Below are 17,875 nucleotides of genomic sequence, written 5' to 3'. Positions count from 1 at the left end.
TGATTTATTTCACATTTAGTTATTAGTAAATTAGCCATATTTGGAAATGGGAGTTAGGTCAAGTTTGTTTCTGGTAAAATATGAGAAAATGAGTTTTAGCAAATAACCCCCTAAATATCCTAGCATGAATGAAGAAAGCCTGTTTAATTAAATATCACTGGGCCCCACAGCAAATTCAATTTAGGGCCACACAACCTTGGTAAATTTAGCTATTCTACCACAAAATATTATTTCTCATTATTTAGGGCCTTACCGGGCCCTCTACATTCCTGGGCTACCCTGCAATCACAGGGTCTGCTTCCTCTGTAGTTACGCCCCCTGGAGAAAGCAGAAATCAGTTAGTTAAAGGAGAACTAAGGTTTAACTAAAAAAGCACGGCAGAAATGTACTGTACATTATGTTTCTGGGTTCTGTACCAGCCCAAGGCAAACACAGCCATTTAGTAGTGAAGATGCCCCAGTAGCTCTCTATCTTTTTTCCTGCTGATTCATGCTCTGTGCTGCTGTCTCTTACTGAGATTAGTGACCAACACACATTATACTGTATATATAATATAAATGTCACAATATAAGGCTGAAGCTGATCAGTAAAGACATTATTGGTACATAGCAGCTCAGAAATCAGCACAATCAGCATCAGAATTTAATAATCAGCCCTGCTTGATGATTTGTAATGATCTCTAAACTTAGATTCTCAACAGCTGCTCACAGCCCACTGAGCATGTGTGTGTCAGAGAAACAAAATTCAAGTTGTGAAACTCCTGTGACAACTTTAAAGCCTTGGATCATTACTGCTATAGAGATGCTGAAGCCTTTAGGCTGGATCAATAAGTTCAATGTATAAAATATTACATTTTTTGCCATGTTCATTTTTAGGGTTTAGTTCTCCTCTAAAACTCCAAGTATATAACATAATATTTATTCATCTTCTAAACAGAAGCAGCCCCTACTGCACATAAAATGATGTATGCTTAATTATAATTATTAGCCCCAAGGCACTGTCAATAAGTTTTTTGCATCTTAGCAAAAATGTCAGGAAAACTGGTTATTGCCCTTGATTTCAGGTACATTTTATCTCCACTCCCCATACAAGAATTATATCAGTTTTGAAATGACCTGCAAACATAAATTCACAACTATGCATGCACAAAATAATGATCACTAATTACCTGATATGTAGAAACAGGGGAAGCGGCAATAAATGATGTCTGTGGAATCATACGATTTGGGGCAATATTATATGGGGAAGAATAAAATCTGAAATGAAAGAGAAAAACAATGCATTTTTAAACAAATTACTAACTGTCACTAAGGACCCACTAAAAACTTGTAAGTGATAAAGTTTTTTGGGGTTTAATATTTACATGATTTTCTAGTAGAATTAAGGTATGACGATCCGAATTACAAAATATCCGTTATCCGGAAAACCCCAAGTCCTGAGCATTCTGGATAACAGGTCCCATACCTGTATATAAATCATTGACAGAGGATGGTGTACAGAAAAAAATAGCTGATGGGTCTTCATCTGATTGAAATGAACAAGTAAAATCAAGACCTCTGTAAGGCTACAAATTTATTGTTATTTCTATTTTATATTGCTCATATTTCTATTCAGACCTCATATTCCAGTCTCATATTCAAATGACTGCATGGTTGCTATGGTAATTTGGACCCCAGCAACCAGACTGCTGAAATTACAAACTGGAGAGCTGCTGAATGAAAGCTAAATAACTCAAAAACAAATAATAAAAAATAAAAACCAATTGGAAATTCTCCCAGAAAATTACTGTTTACATCATACTAAAAGTTTAGATGAATGCCGTTAATATACAAGACCCAAACAGAAATATTTGAAGATTTTTACACCATTTTTCATACTTTTTAAAATAATGCCAGAATTGACTTGCCTCCTGAATTGTTCTTATTGACATGAATGGCTTATGCAAGGTCTGAAGTGGTGTAACATAATGGCATAACATACGGTATGGCTATTGGGTGATGTAAAAGAAAAGACACACCTTCTTAAATACTACATTTATTCTATACCACTTTTCATTGCAAAAGTTTTTTACACAATTTAAAAAGAAGGCATCTATATTTGTTTTTCTTCTGTCCCTACACCTCTTAAACACTGATTCTTCTTTTCATACTTGATTATCTCATCGCAAAAATGTTGCCACAATTTCCCATTGGTAGGATTATTTGTTATTTCTGTTTTTTTGTATGTTTGCCTGACCTTCTAATCTGGAGAGACCAGCTGTAACCAAGTATTTAGTTTGAAGGGAATAGAAATTAGTGCAAAACTGAACCAATTTATTGTTGATTGCTTGTGCTCCAACCTGTGATATCATTGATTGCTAATGGAAGGAATAAATGATCATGAAATTTAATGCAGTTCTGTAGTCAGCCCTTCCTTTCACCCTAATTCAGATTTTAATTCCTTTATGGAACCTAATTGCATACTAAGAGGCATATTTACATTAAACAAATTTTTCTATTTTTTTTCACAAATCAAAATTTTTCTCTAAGAACTCAGTTTTTTCCTTTATTTCTCTAAACTCAAAATTTGAGATTTATCAGATTAAGAACCCACAAAAACTTCTATGAAATGAAAATGAAAGCTGTGCTGATCCTGCTGGACCTTTTTTTTTTTTACCCATTCAGACTTTTAGAAGTTCTGTGATTTTTATTCACTAATTATTGCCCAAAAAACTTGGAAAAAAAATGCTAGATTTTTTTTGCATATTGTTACGTTTATGTGTTTTATATTTGGATCTTTTAATAGAAGAAAAAATGTGTTTATTTGCGGGGAGTGATGGGCGAATTTATTCGCCAGGCACGATTTAGCTGCGAATTCCCTCGATTCGCCGCCAGTGAATAAATTCGCAAAACCGGCGTGAAAATTTGCCAGCATCCAAAAAACGGTCCAAAAATGGATGCCAGCGTAAAAAAACTAGACGCCGGCGCAGTTTTGCAAATTCTTCGCCGTTTCGCAAAACAGCCCAAATTCGCCCATCACTATTTCCGGGTTCTAAAACCACTAAAATCAGAATGTTGATAAAATGTTTATAAAAAGTATTATTATTTCATTTGTGGAAATGGTGAACAACTGGAGCGGTATCTGTAAGATTTGTATATAAGAGTGTTCCATTTGACCATTTTTATCAATATGGTTAATATTATAGGAAGAGATACAACGTGTGCAGTGGTGTTATAGTGTTTTTTCATACAATATGCTTGGAGCAAGTAGATTTACACTGTAAACTTAAAATGTATTTTGCTGTAGAGGAATGGGCTCCATTATATGAAAACCCATTATCCAGAAGATCCATTTGACAGAATTTAAAGCCAGTTCCCCTGTTTAAACAAATACAATAAATTACATTTTACTTATTTACTTTTTTTCAGTAGATAATAATAAGTACTTTGTACTTGATAACCAAACCAGCATACATTTATTTACTCCACGTAACATAAATATCAAAAGAGGAGATAAATATCTTCCTATCTTGTTTTATTTAGGAGTTGATGAATGAAACCAAAATCCTGACTGATTTTCATGCAGTGAAATGTATAAACTATACACAATACTGATCCGATGAATCAATCTTAATGAGTCTTCTTCAGTTTACATAGGTAAACAGTATAATAAACAAAAACACACTGGTTCATTTATCAAATATTAATCTGGAGATTCCTAAAGATTTTCCCATTTCCTGAAGGTTTAACATTTTTCTGGCGATCAGCGATTGTTTTTCATATCACCTGATGTCAGTGTCAGTATGTGCTCCATTCGTATATATCGGGGGATAGATTAAAAATTTTCAGAAAAAATGTTACTTGGTAGTTAATTCAACTACCGATAAATCAACCCCTGATTATTCATATGTGTGTGTGCCTATATACATATATATATATATAATAGCGCTGGTGTCGGCACTCCCAAAACATCAAGGTCAAAGAGGCAAAGGTGCTGATTAAAGCAGGTTTAATTTATCCGACGTTTCGGTTCTATATTAGAACCTTCCTCTGTTCCCTGAGGAAGGTTCTAATATAGAACCGAAACGTCGGATAAATTAAACCTGCTTTAATCAGCACCTTTGCCTCTTTGACCTTGATGTTTTGGGAGTGCCGACACCAGCGCTATTGTACAAATTATCCCTTGCTCTGGCACCCATACTTCGCTATTCTTTTGGTTGTGCGCTCCACTCGCAGCTTGTATATATATATATATATATATATATATATATATATATATATATATATATATATATATATATATATATATATATATATATATATATGAGCAGAACACAAGTATGGATATGTAATTTCTTTATAATGGCACATTTTATCCATTTGCACATGCTGATGCATTTATCTCACTCATTTGTAAGCAAGTAAATGAATCTTTATTATGATTACTGTTACAAGATAAAAGGAATGGGCTGATTCCCTTACATCATTTCTTATTCCACCATCTACTGTACATGTACATTTAGACTTAAAAGAATGTTTGTGCTTCTGTTTATATCTTTGTTGCTAGATGAGTGTTTATATGGAAACTTGCTATCCAGAAAGTTTTTTAAAAATGGATTAAATCATCTCATCCTCCTCCCACAGGTACGGGATCCATTATCCATTATCTATTATCCAGAAAGCCCTGAATTACAGGAAGGCCATCTCCCATAGACTCCTTTTTAATCAAATAATTCAGATTTTTACAAATGATTTCTAGATTTGATAACATTTTAACATTTAACTTGTTTTTATTAAGTTTAAATATTTCTGATATAATGATTAGTGATGGGTGAATTTGCGGCGAATTTGCAGCGAATTTGCGCGACTCACCACCAGGGAATAAATTTACGAAACGCCCCGTGAAAATTCGCCAGCATCAAAAAAAATTGTCGCTGGCGTCTAAAAAAACGGGATCCGTTTCGCGAATTCGCCCATCACTAATAATGATACTAAAACTATGTGAACAACAGGGAGATTGTTCCTCCGCCCTGCCGATGCTAGAATAAGTTTGCCGGTGCCTCAATCCTCCATAAAGGGTTACCGCAATCCCACATTAGTCCATAAAATAGTAGTTAGAGGAGAGCACTCATAGAAGCAGATACTGCTAAAACATTTTATTATTGATACTAAAAATATGTTTATGTTAGTGTCTTTACAGCAAGTGAACCCCTGAACTCAACATTAGTGATGGGCGAATTTGGGGCGTTTTGGTTCGCCGGAAAATTAGCGAATTTCCTGCAAAATTCGCGAAACGGGAAAAAATTTGCAATACAGCATCGGCGTCTTGTTTTTGATGCCGGCATCCAATATTGACGCTGGCGTCAAAAATTTTAATTTGCGCCTGCCGAATAAATTCGCCCATCACTACTCAACATCCTCTTTCACCAAGAGAGTCATCAGTGTGAAAACTAATGCTTTCTTGTCTATAGATGATAAATAGACAGACGATAGCTAGATGATAGATAGATGATAGATAGATAGATAGATAGATAGATAGATCGATAGATAGTGGATAGATAGATAGATAGATAGATAGATAGATAGATAGATAGATAGATAGATAGATAGATAGATAGATAGATCGATAGATAGTGGATAGATAGATAGATAGATAGATAGATGATAGATAGATAGATAGATAGATAGATAGATAGATAGATAGATAGATAGATAGATAGATAGTGGATAGATAGATAGATAGATAAACAGATAGATAGATAAATAGATAGATGATAGATAGATAGATAGATAGATAGATAGATAGATAGATAGATAGATAGATAGATACATAGATAGATACATAGATAGATAGACAGATAGATAGATAGATAGATAGATAGATAGATAGATAGATAGATGATAGATAGATACATAGATAGATAGATACATAGATAGATAATAGATAGATAGATAGATAGATAGATAATAGATAGATAGATAGATAGATAGATAGATAGATAGATAGATAGATTGTTCATTATAAATAAATCACATACAATTTGGGTGTTCATGCAGTTAAAACAGCTCATAGTTCCTACTTCTTTCATGACTTGTAATGTAAATGCGGGAGTAAATGCAGGTTAAATTGACTTAACAGTGAGTGCTTTGTGAAGGCCTCATTAGCTAGCAACAGTTTGACGAATCACATCTACACTCTGTTACCTTTAAGTTCAATCCCATCTCTCACTTGACCTTTTAACATCTCATTGTCTTCCCTTGTCATTCCTACAGCTGGGTGACATTTTTATCTTTCTTTCCAAGTTACGGTTCCTTACAAGTCCTTGTTTGCACCTGGAAGTACCCCTCAGACCTATTCAAAACCACTGGACTCCCTTCACAGCACTTTAAAATCAGAAAAAATAAACAGATTCCTGTTTATCAACATTCTCATGTCAGAGGTTTTATAAGTTCTTGAAACCATGGCTAAACTCACAATCTCTAAAACCATGATTGTCATGAAATTTATTAAAAGATCTGAATAAAAAAAGTACTAATGAAAAGAAAATGCACTAAAAAAATATAATTACCCATGTAACCTGTAATAATTTGAGTTTTTCGGACAATTCCTAGAGAAAAAAAATCCAAAAACCTATGAAAGGTTAAATTGATTATACGTGGGTCCGATCAGATCAGCTCAGGGACCATTGACTTCTATAGTGCCTTGACAACTTTTACTTGGTGGCATTTTGCCATTAAAGATTTTCGTGGTTTTTACACTTAATAAATCTTGAATTTTTAGAAATATTGGAAAACCACATATTTTTCAAGATTTGTGGATAACAGAAATTTGATTGCTAGTAAATGGGCCCCTTAGTGTTATCCAAAATTCCAAATCTACACAAAAAGACAAGGATTCCTACCACTATTTCATCTTCATTCCTGAGCTAACAAATATTAGTATGTCCACTGAATTTACACATGCATATTCTACAACTAATATCACTATATCCACCCTTCTAACGGGGGAATGTAATAAAAATCGCTAACGGAAAACTATTCGCAATGCGAATAGCTTTGTGCGAATTTAATATAGCTTTTGCGAGCCCGGAAACTGTTTAGCGACCACTTCCGACAGTGAAAGACCGTTTGCGAATTTTATAGTTTGCGCCAATGCGCAGTCAATGTAATAAAACTTCTTACTGAAAAAGTCGTTATGTTTGCTCCAAAAGATTACGACACCTTCAAGCACTTCTTATGAGTGCGCAATTAAAATTCACAATGCAATAACAGTTAAAGGAACAATATTACATTGCGAGATGTGGATTTTTATTCTTATTGGTGCGAATTGTTTTGCTCTTTGCGACTTTTATTACATTCCCCTGTAAATGTTTAAAACTTCGATACATACTGAGAATCCCCCTAGATCTCTATAGTAGAGATCTAGTGGGTGCAGAATTTTGAGATACTGGGAAGCTTTGTGTACCCTTAAGGATTATGCAGTTAAGTTTATTGTTTTTATAGATCCGTAACTCTATTTTGCATATGTGGATTTTAACATGCAACACTGTGATATACAGTATATGCAATAAGGAAGATAACAACAGCTGTGAGCACTCACCCGTTCTGCATAGCTGCTGCTTGGTCATATGTCAGAGCCATTCCAGTCTATAATTAAGAGAAAACAAAATATTCTGTATAGTAAAATTGGACTGTGAGAAAAATATAGAAATAGAACATATTATCAACAAAATAAAACACACATCTGTACACAGACACACAAAATATAAATACAGAACATACAAATAAATAAAGTGTCCAGATTATGCATATTTTACACCATGTTTCACATCAAGAAGATATTTTAATACTGTATAAATACTGTCAGCATTCGTAAGGAAGGCAGGTACCAATGCTTTGGTAGGCTAGGAACTGCACTGGCAATCTGTTGATTCTGTCAAATGCCAGAGGTTTACTGTAAGATGCCATAGACAGTCACTAATTATTGAGGCTGTTTGGACATCTGTAGTGATGGGTGAAATTATTCACCAGGTGCAAAGTTTCGCCGCCTGTGAATAAATACATTTGTGAAATTGCTGGCGACAATTCTAAGCAGCCATTGACTCTAATGGGCGTCAGAATTGTCGCCAGTGTCGGAATTGTTGCTGGCATCAAAATTTGAATTTCGTGAATTTTTCGCCGTTTCGCAAAATTTCCGGGAAATTCATGAGTTTTTCGGCCAAGCGAAACGGGAGAAATTCACTAGACATCTGTGTATTGGTATTTTCAAATACCAAAGAACTTTTTAAATCTCAGTCTCAGTGCTTTGGGTACCACTGTTGAAAAATAGTCGGATTTTAATTTACCACACACACACAAAAAAAAAAAGTTTTTCCATTTTGAAAGAATTTCCCCTCATTTCTGTTTTCCACTTTTCCAACATGACATGTTGTCTTGTGAGGCATAAACAAGTCTCAAGGGCTGTCCGGTGTAACGCTCTGGTTTTTTACGCTTATTTATTATTACATTTTCGCAACAATTTGCTTTGCGGCAAAAAATACAATTTCACTATTTTTTCGGATGTTTCATCCGATTTTCAAGTTTTTTTGGATTTTTCACCAGAAAACTCCGAAAACTTCAGGGTATTGAAACCCAGCGCACATCCAAAAAATCATTGGGACTTATATGTAACATCGAAAGGTCTGAGGTGCCGGATTTTCTGATTCTGACTTTTCCATCCTTGGGGTTTAATAAAATCTTAGAAATGAGTGATTTTTTAAAAGGATAAGCGCAGCTTCCATTGAGTTCTATAGCACCTCAACAACTTTTACTTGGCGAACTTTTGCATTTGAGTTTTTTGTGGTTTTTTAAATTCTTCAAGATATAGCAAAACCACAAATTGTTTGAGAGTTGTGGATCAAAAATGCTATTTGATTGTTTGTAAATGGGCCCCTTAATTTTACATTTTATTATACAGTGTATTAAAAATGTTTGTTGTATTATTCATCGTCTAGAAAATGATAAAATAATACAGTATAAAGTAATACATTTGTTTACCATAAATTTCAGCCAGTGATCCATCTTAAACATGCGGTTTGTGGTCTGTAGTTATTTCTTACATGCATATCTTTGATTGCAGCTATTTTATTTTCAATTATCAGGACGAAGGCCCATGTCAGTAAAATATCCCCTAAAGGGGCAAATTCACTAAAACGCAAATCGCCTAATGTTAGCGTAAATTCGCTAGCGAAGTGGACCTACTCTAGCGCTACTTCGCACCCTTACGCCAGCTGAAGTTGGGCTTTGGCGAAGGGTCAATGTAACTACGCTAATTCACTAACTTGCGCATTTTACTGAACGTTACCTCTTGCGCCAGACTTGCCTTCGCCACCTCAGACCAGGCGAAGTGCAATCGAGTAGATAGGGATTGCTTCAAAAATAGTCCCAAAAAACGCTGGCGTTTTTTCCTTTTTTAAGGGTGATAGGCTGAAAAAGATCGTAAATTTTTGTGGGGGTACCCTCTTCCCCCCTACATTTCCTAACATATGGCACCTAAACTATACAGTGGGCACATGTATAGGGCAAAATAACAACTCTATTTTATTTTATGAAGGTTTATGTAGTGTAATGTATTTGGTGCTACATATACGTCTATTCAACTTTAAATTGGCGCTGTATTCAAATTAGGCATCGCTAGAGTAACTTCGCTTTGCTTGGCGAATTAACGCTAGCTCAAATTCGCTACCGTTCGCCACCCTGAGCGCAAAATTGCATTTTAGTGAATTTGCGTAGCTCTGGCGAAACTACGCCTGGCGAAGTGCGGCAAAGCTTTCGCTGGCGCAACTTTGGATCTTAGTGAATTTGCCCCTAGGTATTTTATAGAAGATTGGGCGAAATTGCATTTCTGTCTGTTAACCTTTAAATTGTTCTGACTTGCTCTTTCAAGTACTTGCTCCATTCTGGCCACATGTCCTTGTATGTCTTTATCCCACACAACAATATCATCCATATACACGAGGGATGCACCGAATCCAGAATTCAGTTCAGGATTTGGGCAAGATTCGGTCTTTTCCAGCACGATTTGGATTCTGCTGAATCCTTGTTGGATTCAGTTCAGTATTCGTCCAAAGCTTTCATGAAGGATTCGGGGAGTCGGCCAAATCCCAAAGTGGATTCGGTGCATCCCAAATATACACTACTCTGTACTACAAGCTCTCTGAATAAAACTCTAAAGTTCTGATCAGTGTGAGTTTACAGAATAACAAACTACCTTCTCAATGAAGGACAGGGATGCCTCTGTGCTTTTGCTCCCTTTAGTGATTTAGTATTTGCGTCACTGCCACAGCAACCCCTAAAACTGTTACCTGCACTGATACTTGCTCACCATTCAGGGCCATTTCTGGGGCTGCTGATACCTAAGGCTGCATCCCTGGTGCTGCTCCCTTACCAGAAGTGGCTTTTTGCAGCCCCTGGTAACTGGCCACACGCTGCCACCTAAAGAAAGGTTCAGAGAGCAGGTAGGAGCGGACGCACACCCACAATGACCCTCGTAGTGGGTGCTCAGTAATAGAGGATTCAGCAACCTCCCTTATAACGTAAAAAAAAAGTAACGGCATTCAAGGCATTTGCTGGCAGGGAAACACTTGCTTTTATTATTTGTGCGGAAGTCTTTCTGTAACTTTGTTCTTTACCTAAAGAAAGGTTCTCACCTTGCCTCATAGGAGGACTGGCCCTATAACCATAGCTTGTGCCAGTGGAAAGTTAATGAGGTATTTACTCTATCTCTGAAAACACCTCCCAATATGCTCCCCCCCTCCATTGTATACAACAAATGCAGCAGACATTTCTGTTATTAACACATGTGGTAAACTCTATGTCAGCCCCAAGCCCAACAGCCCCTTAATTCCATAACAATGGATATTTGCTCTTGTGAACTACATTGAAATGGCTGCAATGGCATGCTCAATATCAGCAGAGGTAGAAACAAAATAATGGGATATTAGAAAGGTACTTAGGGAGTTGGGAACTAATATAATCAAAAACTCTTCTCACGATTTACTGGATATCCTTTTTAATGAGTAATGACTTATGCCTTGCCTCTCCCACATATACCCTCAGGGTTCCATTCTGCATACTACAGGACATGAAACTAGGCCAAGCTAAGCAAATGCCGCAACTCCCAGGATCCCCCTCACCACCAACAATGCTGACTTTTAAGATTTACAGCAATATATATACAGCACCTAATGGCTGCCTAAGCTTACACAGTTAAACTGGTGGTCAGACATTTATTTCCGATTATATAGCAACTCTGTAATAGTCATAGATGTTCTACAAAGCTTCCTCACATAATGTTATTTCTTTGCATTAGCACACGCTCAGCTTGAAAGATCTGATTATGTTTTAAAGGCCCCTCATTCTCCTAACTTGATTTAAAAGCAATTTCCAAAATTTACACCACATGCCTAAGTACCGAAGCTCATAACGTAAAGCAGTTGGGAACTATATTACTTGCATCTGTTACAGACAGAGCAGCAAAGGAGCTAAATACTGTTAGGATCAGGGGGCTATATTTTGTTAAGAAAAAAAAATCCTGCTGTAACTTAATTTTGCATAGAAAATGCATTTATAAATGGGGAAAAAGTGATTCAAAAAGGCAGAGATTTTATGAGAAACGACCCCAAACACAGCATTATGGTAGGAACAGATAAGAAAAAATTGGGATTGTTATGAATAATCATTTATACTTAGATTGTGCTTCATCTGTTCCTGATTCAATAGTAGGAAATAATTAGAGATTGTATTTCATGAAGAAGGCAGAGGAGCTTGTGCCTGTCTCATTAAAGTTCATCAGCTGGAAGAACCATTTCCAGGATGCAGTTTCATCCGAGTATTTCATAAAAATTACATCTATCAGGCCAAATACACAGCTCTGTGTCTGTAACACGACTGATTGTGGCATAGTGATGTGTGGCTTATTCTCTATTTCTGTGAAGTAAATGGTGGAGTTAGAAAATAATTTGTTACAAAGATTATTAGAACTAAGTTGCAGTGGCATGAAGTGGCATTTTTTAACTGATAATTGCTCCAAGCAAGCTACAGTAAGTTGCCTTTTCTATGCATTTACTATGATAACCCTGGACAATTTATGGTATGTTAGCTTGAAAAAAAAGACACCCGCCAATCAAAGTCAACCATTTAAGTCTATATTGTTATGTTTTGGGTATCCGAGGATGAGGAGAGTATAACAGTGCTTTATTAGCAGGCTCATGCAGACATTACACAACAGTAAACTTTCACTTTTAAGCTACCAGGAAGTATGCAAAGTATAAGTATGAGCACAGTGACATCTACAGGCCATTTATATAAACACCACATATTCCCCCTATAGTAGGAAAGCATTTGGGCAAATGTAATAAACAACAATGCATGCATCTTAAAGCAATAATATACATTATTCACATCACATAGTCCAGGGTCCATGCAGGTAATTTTCTAATTCTCTCAGTATGCCTTATAGGTTCACTTTCTTCAGGCCTATTGCAGTTAACATCAGGAGTAGGGAAATTACCTTCATCAAATGGAGCTTCTCCAAAGTCATATCTAACAGGAGCAAGACGACTCGCATTCCATATGCGTCCATCAGACAGTTCATATGTGCATGGTCCTTGCTGGCGTCTCACTTCAATTGGTGTAGTAAATTTAGATTGTCCTTGTTTCCGTATTCCTGGTTTCTTAATTCTGACTAAAGATCCAGGCTGAAAGTGCACTTTTCTTGCACCACATTTTCTGTCAGTATAAGCCTTGCATTTGGCTTGTTGACGTTTCACAATGTCAGCAGTAGATGATTTTGTAGGCGCAGTATTTTGTGGAAGTTTGATGTCTGCAACATGTAACTTAGTGCGCATCTGTCTACCATGTAATAATTCAGCAGGAGATGATTGGGTTGTTGCATGGCACGTTGCTCTGTAGTTATGTAGGAACTCTCAGTGGTGGAACTACCGGGGGAGCAGGGGGTGCGAGCGGGCCAGGGTCGCACCCCCTCAGGGCCCCCCGGCAGCGCCGTAAGCCACTGAAACCCCAAGTAAAATCGGCCGTATGGAGGGGGAGTCACGCACCAGGGCCCGCCCCCCTCTAGGAACGCTACTGTAAACTCTGTTGTAAATACTTTCCAAGATTTCCCAGTAAGATTTGCTGTCTATAGTGCTTCTTTCAGACTTCTGTTGAATCGCTTGATTTCTCCATTTGCTTGTGGGTAATAAACTGAAGATTTCCTATGCACACTATTCTTCTCTCTCAGAAAGGATTCAAACTCATATTAACTCCTTTGGATTACCTTCTCTGCTGAAGACTGTAGACAGAAATGCTATTACTGTAGCTGATGTTATGTGAGAAACAAATGCAATTTCTGTCCATTTACTGTAATAGTCTATCAAGGTTATAGCAAATCTGCAGTCTCTAGGAGCATCTGTAAAAGGACTGACAATATCAATACTTTTTGCACATTCCCAATAAAAGATTTTGCAGTCAAAGAAAACTGCTGTGGATTTGTCCTGCACTTGGATTCCTTTTGATTGATTCTATTGGGGGATCGACACAGGATACCCCGCTGGATAACCAAACCAAGCAACTAAACGGTGAGCTGCAGCCCATCTATAGAATATCAATAGCAAGTTCCCATGCTGAATCAGGAAATGGTACTGGTTTTACATCTGGTCTCAAATTAACTTTGAGTACAAAGTTCTTTGCACAGCCCAGTGAAGTGTTGCTTTGTGGTGAAATTTTAGACACTGGCTGTGTGGCAGGCACTGGTGCTGTAGTAATAAGACCATCAACTAATTGTAGGTTTTATACATCAAAGAGATCCCTTCCATGTATAGCAGTTCCCTTATTCACAATGTAAAAGTCACATTTTGCAGTATTTGATTCAAATTGTACAGTCACTGGCAAGCAACCAAGCAGGGATTGGATCCTTTAAGTAACTGACCAGTTTCAGGACAGGAGCAACAAGCGGATCTTTTGCAAAGTATTTCAAGAAAATATCCTTTGGTAGTTTAGAAACAGCTGAACCTGTATCAAGCATAAGGTTCATGTAGTGTCCCTTGTCAGCAGAAGCAGTACTGACATTGACAGTGCATATAAACTTGTCTGGAATAAATGTACCTGCTTTATCCAAACTTAATACTGTGACATTAGTAGTAGTGACTTCATGAACATCTTTAGCAGAACTACGGCAGATCTTAGCAAAATGTCCTACTTTTGTGCATTTGCAACACCATTTAGCTTTTGCAGGACATGTAACATGATTTGCAGTGTGTTGTATTGAACCACAGCGAAAGCAGTATTTTCTATTTGTATTTGCTGCACAGTTTTGCAGTGTAGGTGAATCCCTTTCCTTAGCACTGTATTTTGCCTGTGACTGTGCATTATTAGGCCACAGTGCTGAATTCACAATCTGTACATTCCCAGCAGTTCCCTGACTGAGAGTTTTAGCCTCTGCCACTGCTGTTTCAATTTGCTAGCAACTGTAATAGCCTTTGCAAGGGTTAAATCCTGCTCTAGGAGCAGTCTCTCTCTAATGTGAGGTGTTTGTTTTTTTCCACTATTTGGTCTTAGCATTTCATCTGTTAGAGTCCCAAACTCACAGGTAACAACCAGCTCTCTCAAAGCTGCTACAAATTGTTCTGTGGATTCCCCATTACATTGTCCACATTGGCGGAATTTATATCTTTCAGCAACAACATATACTCTTGGCACAAAAAAGTTCTTTATAGCAGTAACAGCAGTTTCACAAGTATCATCAGGTAATGTAATGTATAGAATATACGCTGTCCCTCTGCTCCCAAGCAGTGAATAAGTAAAGCACGCTTTCTAGCAGCAGAAATCTCCCCTTGGATAGCAGCAATAATGTAATTTTCAAACATACGGATCCAAGCATTAAAAGGTATGGTAGGCTCACCAAGGTTTGGAAGAAAAGGTGCAGGCTGCTGCAGAGGTAGAAGAGCCATCCTTGTTGCCATTTGTTATGCTTTGGGTAGACGAGGATGAGTACAGTATAACAGTGCTTTATAAGCAGGCTCATGCAGGCATTACAAAACAGTAAGCTTTCACTTTTAAGCTACCAGGAAGTATGCACAGTATAAGTATGATCACAGTGACATCCACAGGCCATTTGTATAAACGCCACATATATAAATCCTGCCTAACTGCTACATGCCATTACTGCTCATTAAAAAGCACTTGTATTCAGTGTCTGGCTGCAGAATTGAAAATCATGTGCTAGGTGCAAAGTGCAGTACTGGCAGGTGCATGGTAGCTCTGTCCTTACCATGTGCCATAAAGAGCACAATAGCAGCCTGCACTTATCAGCACTCCCTAACTTGTTATGTACTGTCCCACTCCAACTGCTTATGAATACAGTGCAGTACTGTATCCAGGGGCACAGAGAGGTCTTTGTATTCCATTTTGGAGCAAAAAGACCAACAGGCATTCAATTGCAGGGCAGGGTGCAAAAGTGCAAAAAAAAAAAAAAAAGTTTTACTTTGGGAAAGTTGTTTTTTGCACTGTGCAATCTGCCCTGCACTTGTTCTCTTCTATTCATACAATAATATTCTTGCTTACAAGGGAGATTCACATGCCCTCCAAGAAGCCAAGAACTAGGTCTTCTAATTAATGTATGTGTTTTAAGCAGTTACTTACTTCCCTTAATCCCAATATACTGTGGCATAGGCAGTAAAATGTGCAAAGATTTACCAAACAAATGGGCTAATACAGGTTTTAAAACAATGGTCATTGACATCCAATATTACTGTTAATAAGGGTCATTAACAACTGCAAAGTTACATTTTTAGGCAATAATCATCATGTTGGGGATTGCAGCACTCTAGCATTATGTAATAGTTTTGCAGCATATCTGCTGTGGGAACCTGGAATTACTGCCATATTCAGGTATTCCTACCATCAACAGGCTTGCACATGATTCAGCAGGATTAGCAGACCAGATACAATGGTACTTAACTCACCATAATTATTTACAGTTAGGTCCATAAATATTTGGACTGTTGTCTTCCGTGGACGTCCAGGTCTTTTTGCATTGCTGAGTTCACTAGTGCTTTCTTTCTATCTTTTTGTTCAACCCACTGAATTAAAGCCGAACGTTTGCAGTTCAACTGCATCTGAGTTGTTTTGTTTAAAATTCATTGTGGTAATGTACAGAACCAAAATTTGAAAAAAATGTGTCTGTCCAAATATTTATGGACCAAACTGTATGCTTATTAGTTTATGCTAATTAATTACATTCATTACATTAATAAGCATACGATTTTTTTGTCCATTTTAGCACAACAACCCTTGTGACTGTGTTTGTAAATTTCCCTTATTATTATTATTGTTTTGATTAACTTTTATTTTTAGAGCGCCAACATAGTTTGCAGAGCTCTAAAATAAATGTGTATATACAAAGACTATACAGAATTACATTCATAGAAAATACTGAATTACATACATAGCAAACCAGAAACCAATACAAAAGGTGAAGAAGAAGGCCCTGTGCAAAAGAGCTTACAATCTTAAAGGGGAAGGGATTGAAACACAAGGTGCAGGAGTGGGCAAGATCAGAAATAAGCATGGTGAGAGTTGTAACATATGGTATTGTGTAACGTGGGAGATAATTCCAGAGGAGAAATTCAGCCTTTTGTGTTGAATTTGAGGAGGTAATCCTAGAAGATTTGAGGAACAGGTCAGTAGAGGAGTGTAGTAAGCGGTTGGGTGAGTATCTAGAGATGAGTTCAGAGATGTAGGGTGGGGCAGTCATGAACTGCTTTGAACATTCCCTTATTTACGTTTTAAATCCACTGGCACAGAGACTGAATGCTGGCACAATGGATCAGTGTCTGAGCTTCTGGTTAACATGTTAGAACCCACCCTCGACCTTACATATTAGAATACATTTCTTTCTCCTTTTCTCCTGCAGGTGAACGATGAGAGCCCTTGCTATTAATAATTTATGTTTTTTTAAATTTTATTACACTAAAAGAGACAAAGCCTTGGTCTAAAGTTGCACATGACATGGTTTCTCTGAGAGCTCATGCAACATCGAATTCATTTGCATATGAATATACTGTAAAATAGAGTAACGTGAGGTTTAAAGTCATGGCAAGATTACCATATTATTAAAAGTAACACATTAAGTTAAGGGTCACCTGGAGATAGACATACCCAGACGCAAGATGCTGCCCTGATAACTGAACCAGAGATCCACAGGGCGGGTATTCACATTCGACTCCACTTGGACTTGGATGCAGGCTTGCCTTTGTATCATTTCGGGGAAAAGGACAGCTTACCCCAAGTGAAGTTTGTGTTGCTTTATCAAGCTAATCTCATATAGACCATAGTACCTGAGCTGCCTTATAGCATGGACAACATCAAAAAAGTTCTGAGGTTGAGCCACTTTCTATGATGCCCCATAACACAAAGCCTACCAATTTACAAAAGACAAAAAAAAATCACTATCTCCTGATAGATACAGTAGTGCAACAATACGCACAACAGAATAGAAGACACTGGGATTGCTGGGAGAAGGGCAGTTTCTATTATTGACCAATCACTAGCTTTCAATAGTTTATTGCAAGTTATAAAATAAAAGCAAATGGGATGTATTACTCTGGGTAACTGCAGCTATATTTGTAAGTCAGTTTCATGGTGAAGATTCTGTTACAAAGCAATTTTTTCAGCAGGATAATATGAAGGAGAGGGAAAGTGTTCTCCTGATGGAGCCTGTAAATTCTAATCCTGCAAATACGAGATCCTATAGTAAATACCAAGTGATTTGCAGATAAAACCTTTCTTATATAGGGGAGTAACTCACGAAAAAACAGCATTAGGCAGGCACCAATCCGGAACGTCCAACAAAAGTAGAT

The 17,875-nt window shown here is 37.1% G+C and overlaps 1 protein-coding gene across 4 annotated transcripts in view; it reads right to left on the bottom strand.

Moving 5' to 3' along the window:
• The window catches only part of LOC108719962 (RNA-binding motif, single-stranded-interacting protein 3), a 366,958-nt gene that overhangs the window by 13,081 nt on the left and 336,002 nt on the right, over positions 1-17,875 (bottom strand). For all 4 annotated transcript variants that reach the window (XM_018269295.2, XM_041567533.1, XM_018269296.2 and 1 more), the window contains exons 8-9: positions 7,579-7,625; positions 1,169-1,256 (exon numbers count right to left, since the gene is read on the bottom strand). In XM_018269295.2, coding sequence (XP_018124784.1) covers positions 1,169-1,256; positions 7,579-7,625 — 135 coding nt within the window. The remainder of the gene's footprint in view (positions 1-1,168; positions 1,257-7,578; positions 7,626-17,875) is intronic.

Source organism: Xenopus laevis, chromosome 6S (genome assembly GCF_017654675.1).
Source record: "Xenopus laevis strain J_2021 chromosome 6S, Xenopus_laevis_v10.1, whole genome shotgun sequence".
Lineage (NCBI taxonomy): Eukaryota > Metazoa > Chordata > Amphibia > Anura > Pipidae > Xenopus > Xenopus laevis.
This window is presented reverse-complemented; position numbering and strand designations above follow the sequence as displayed.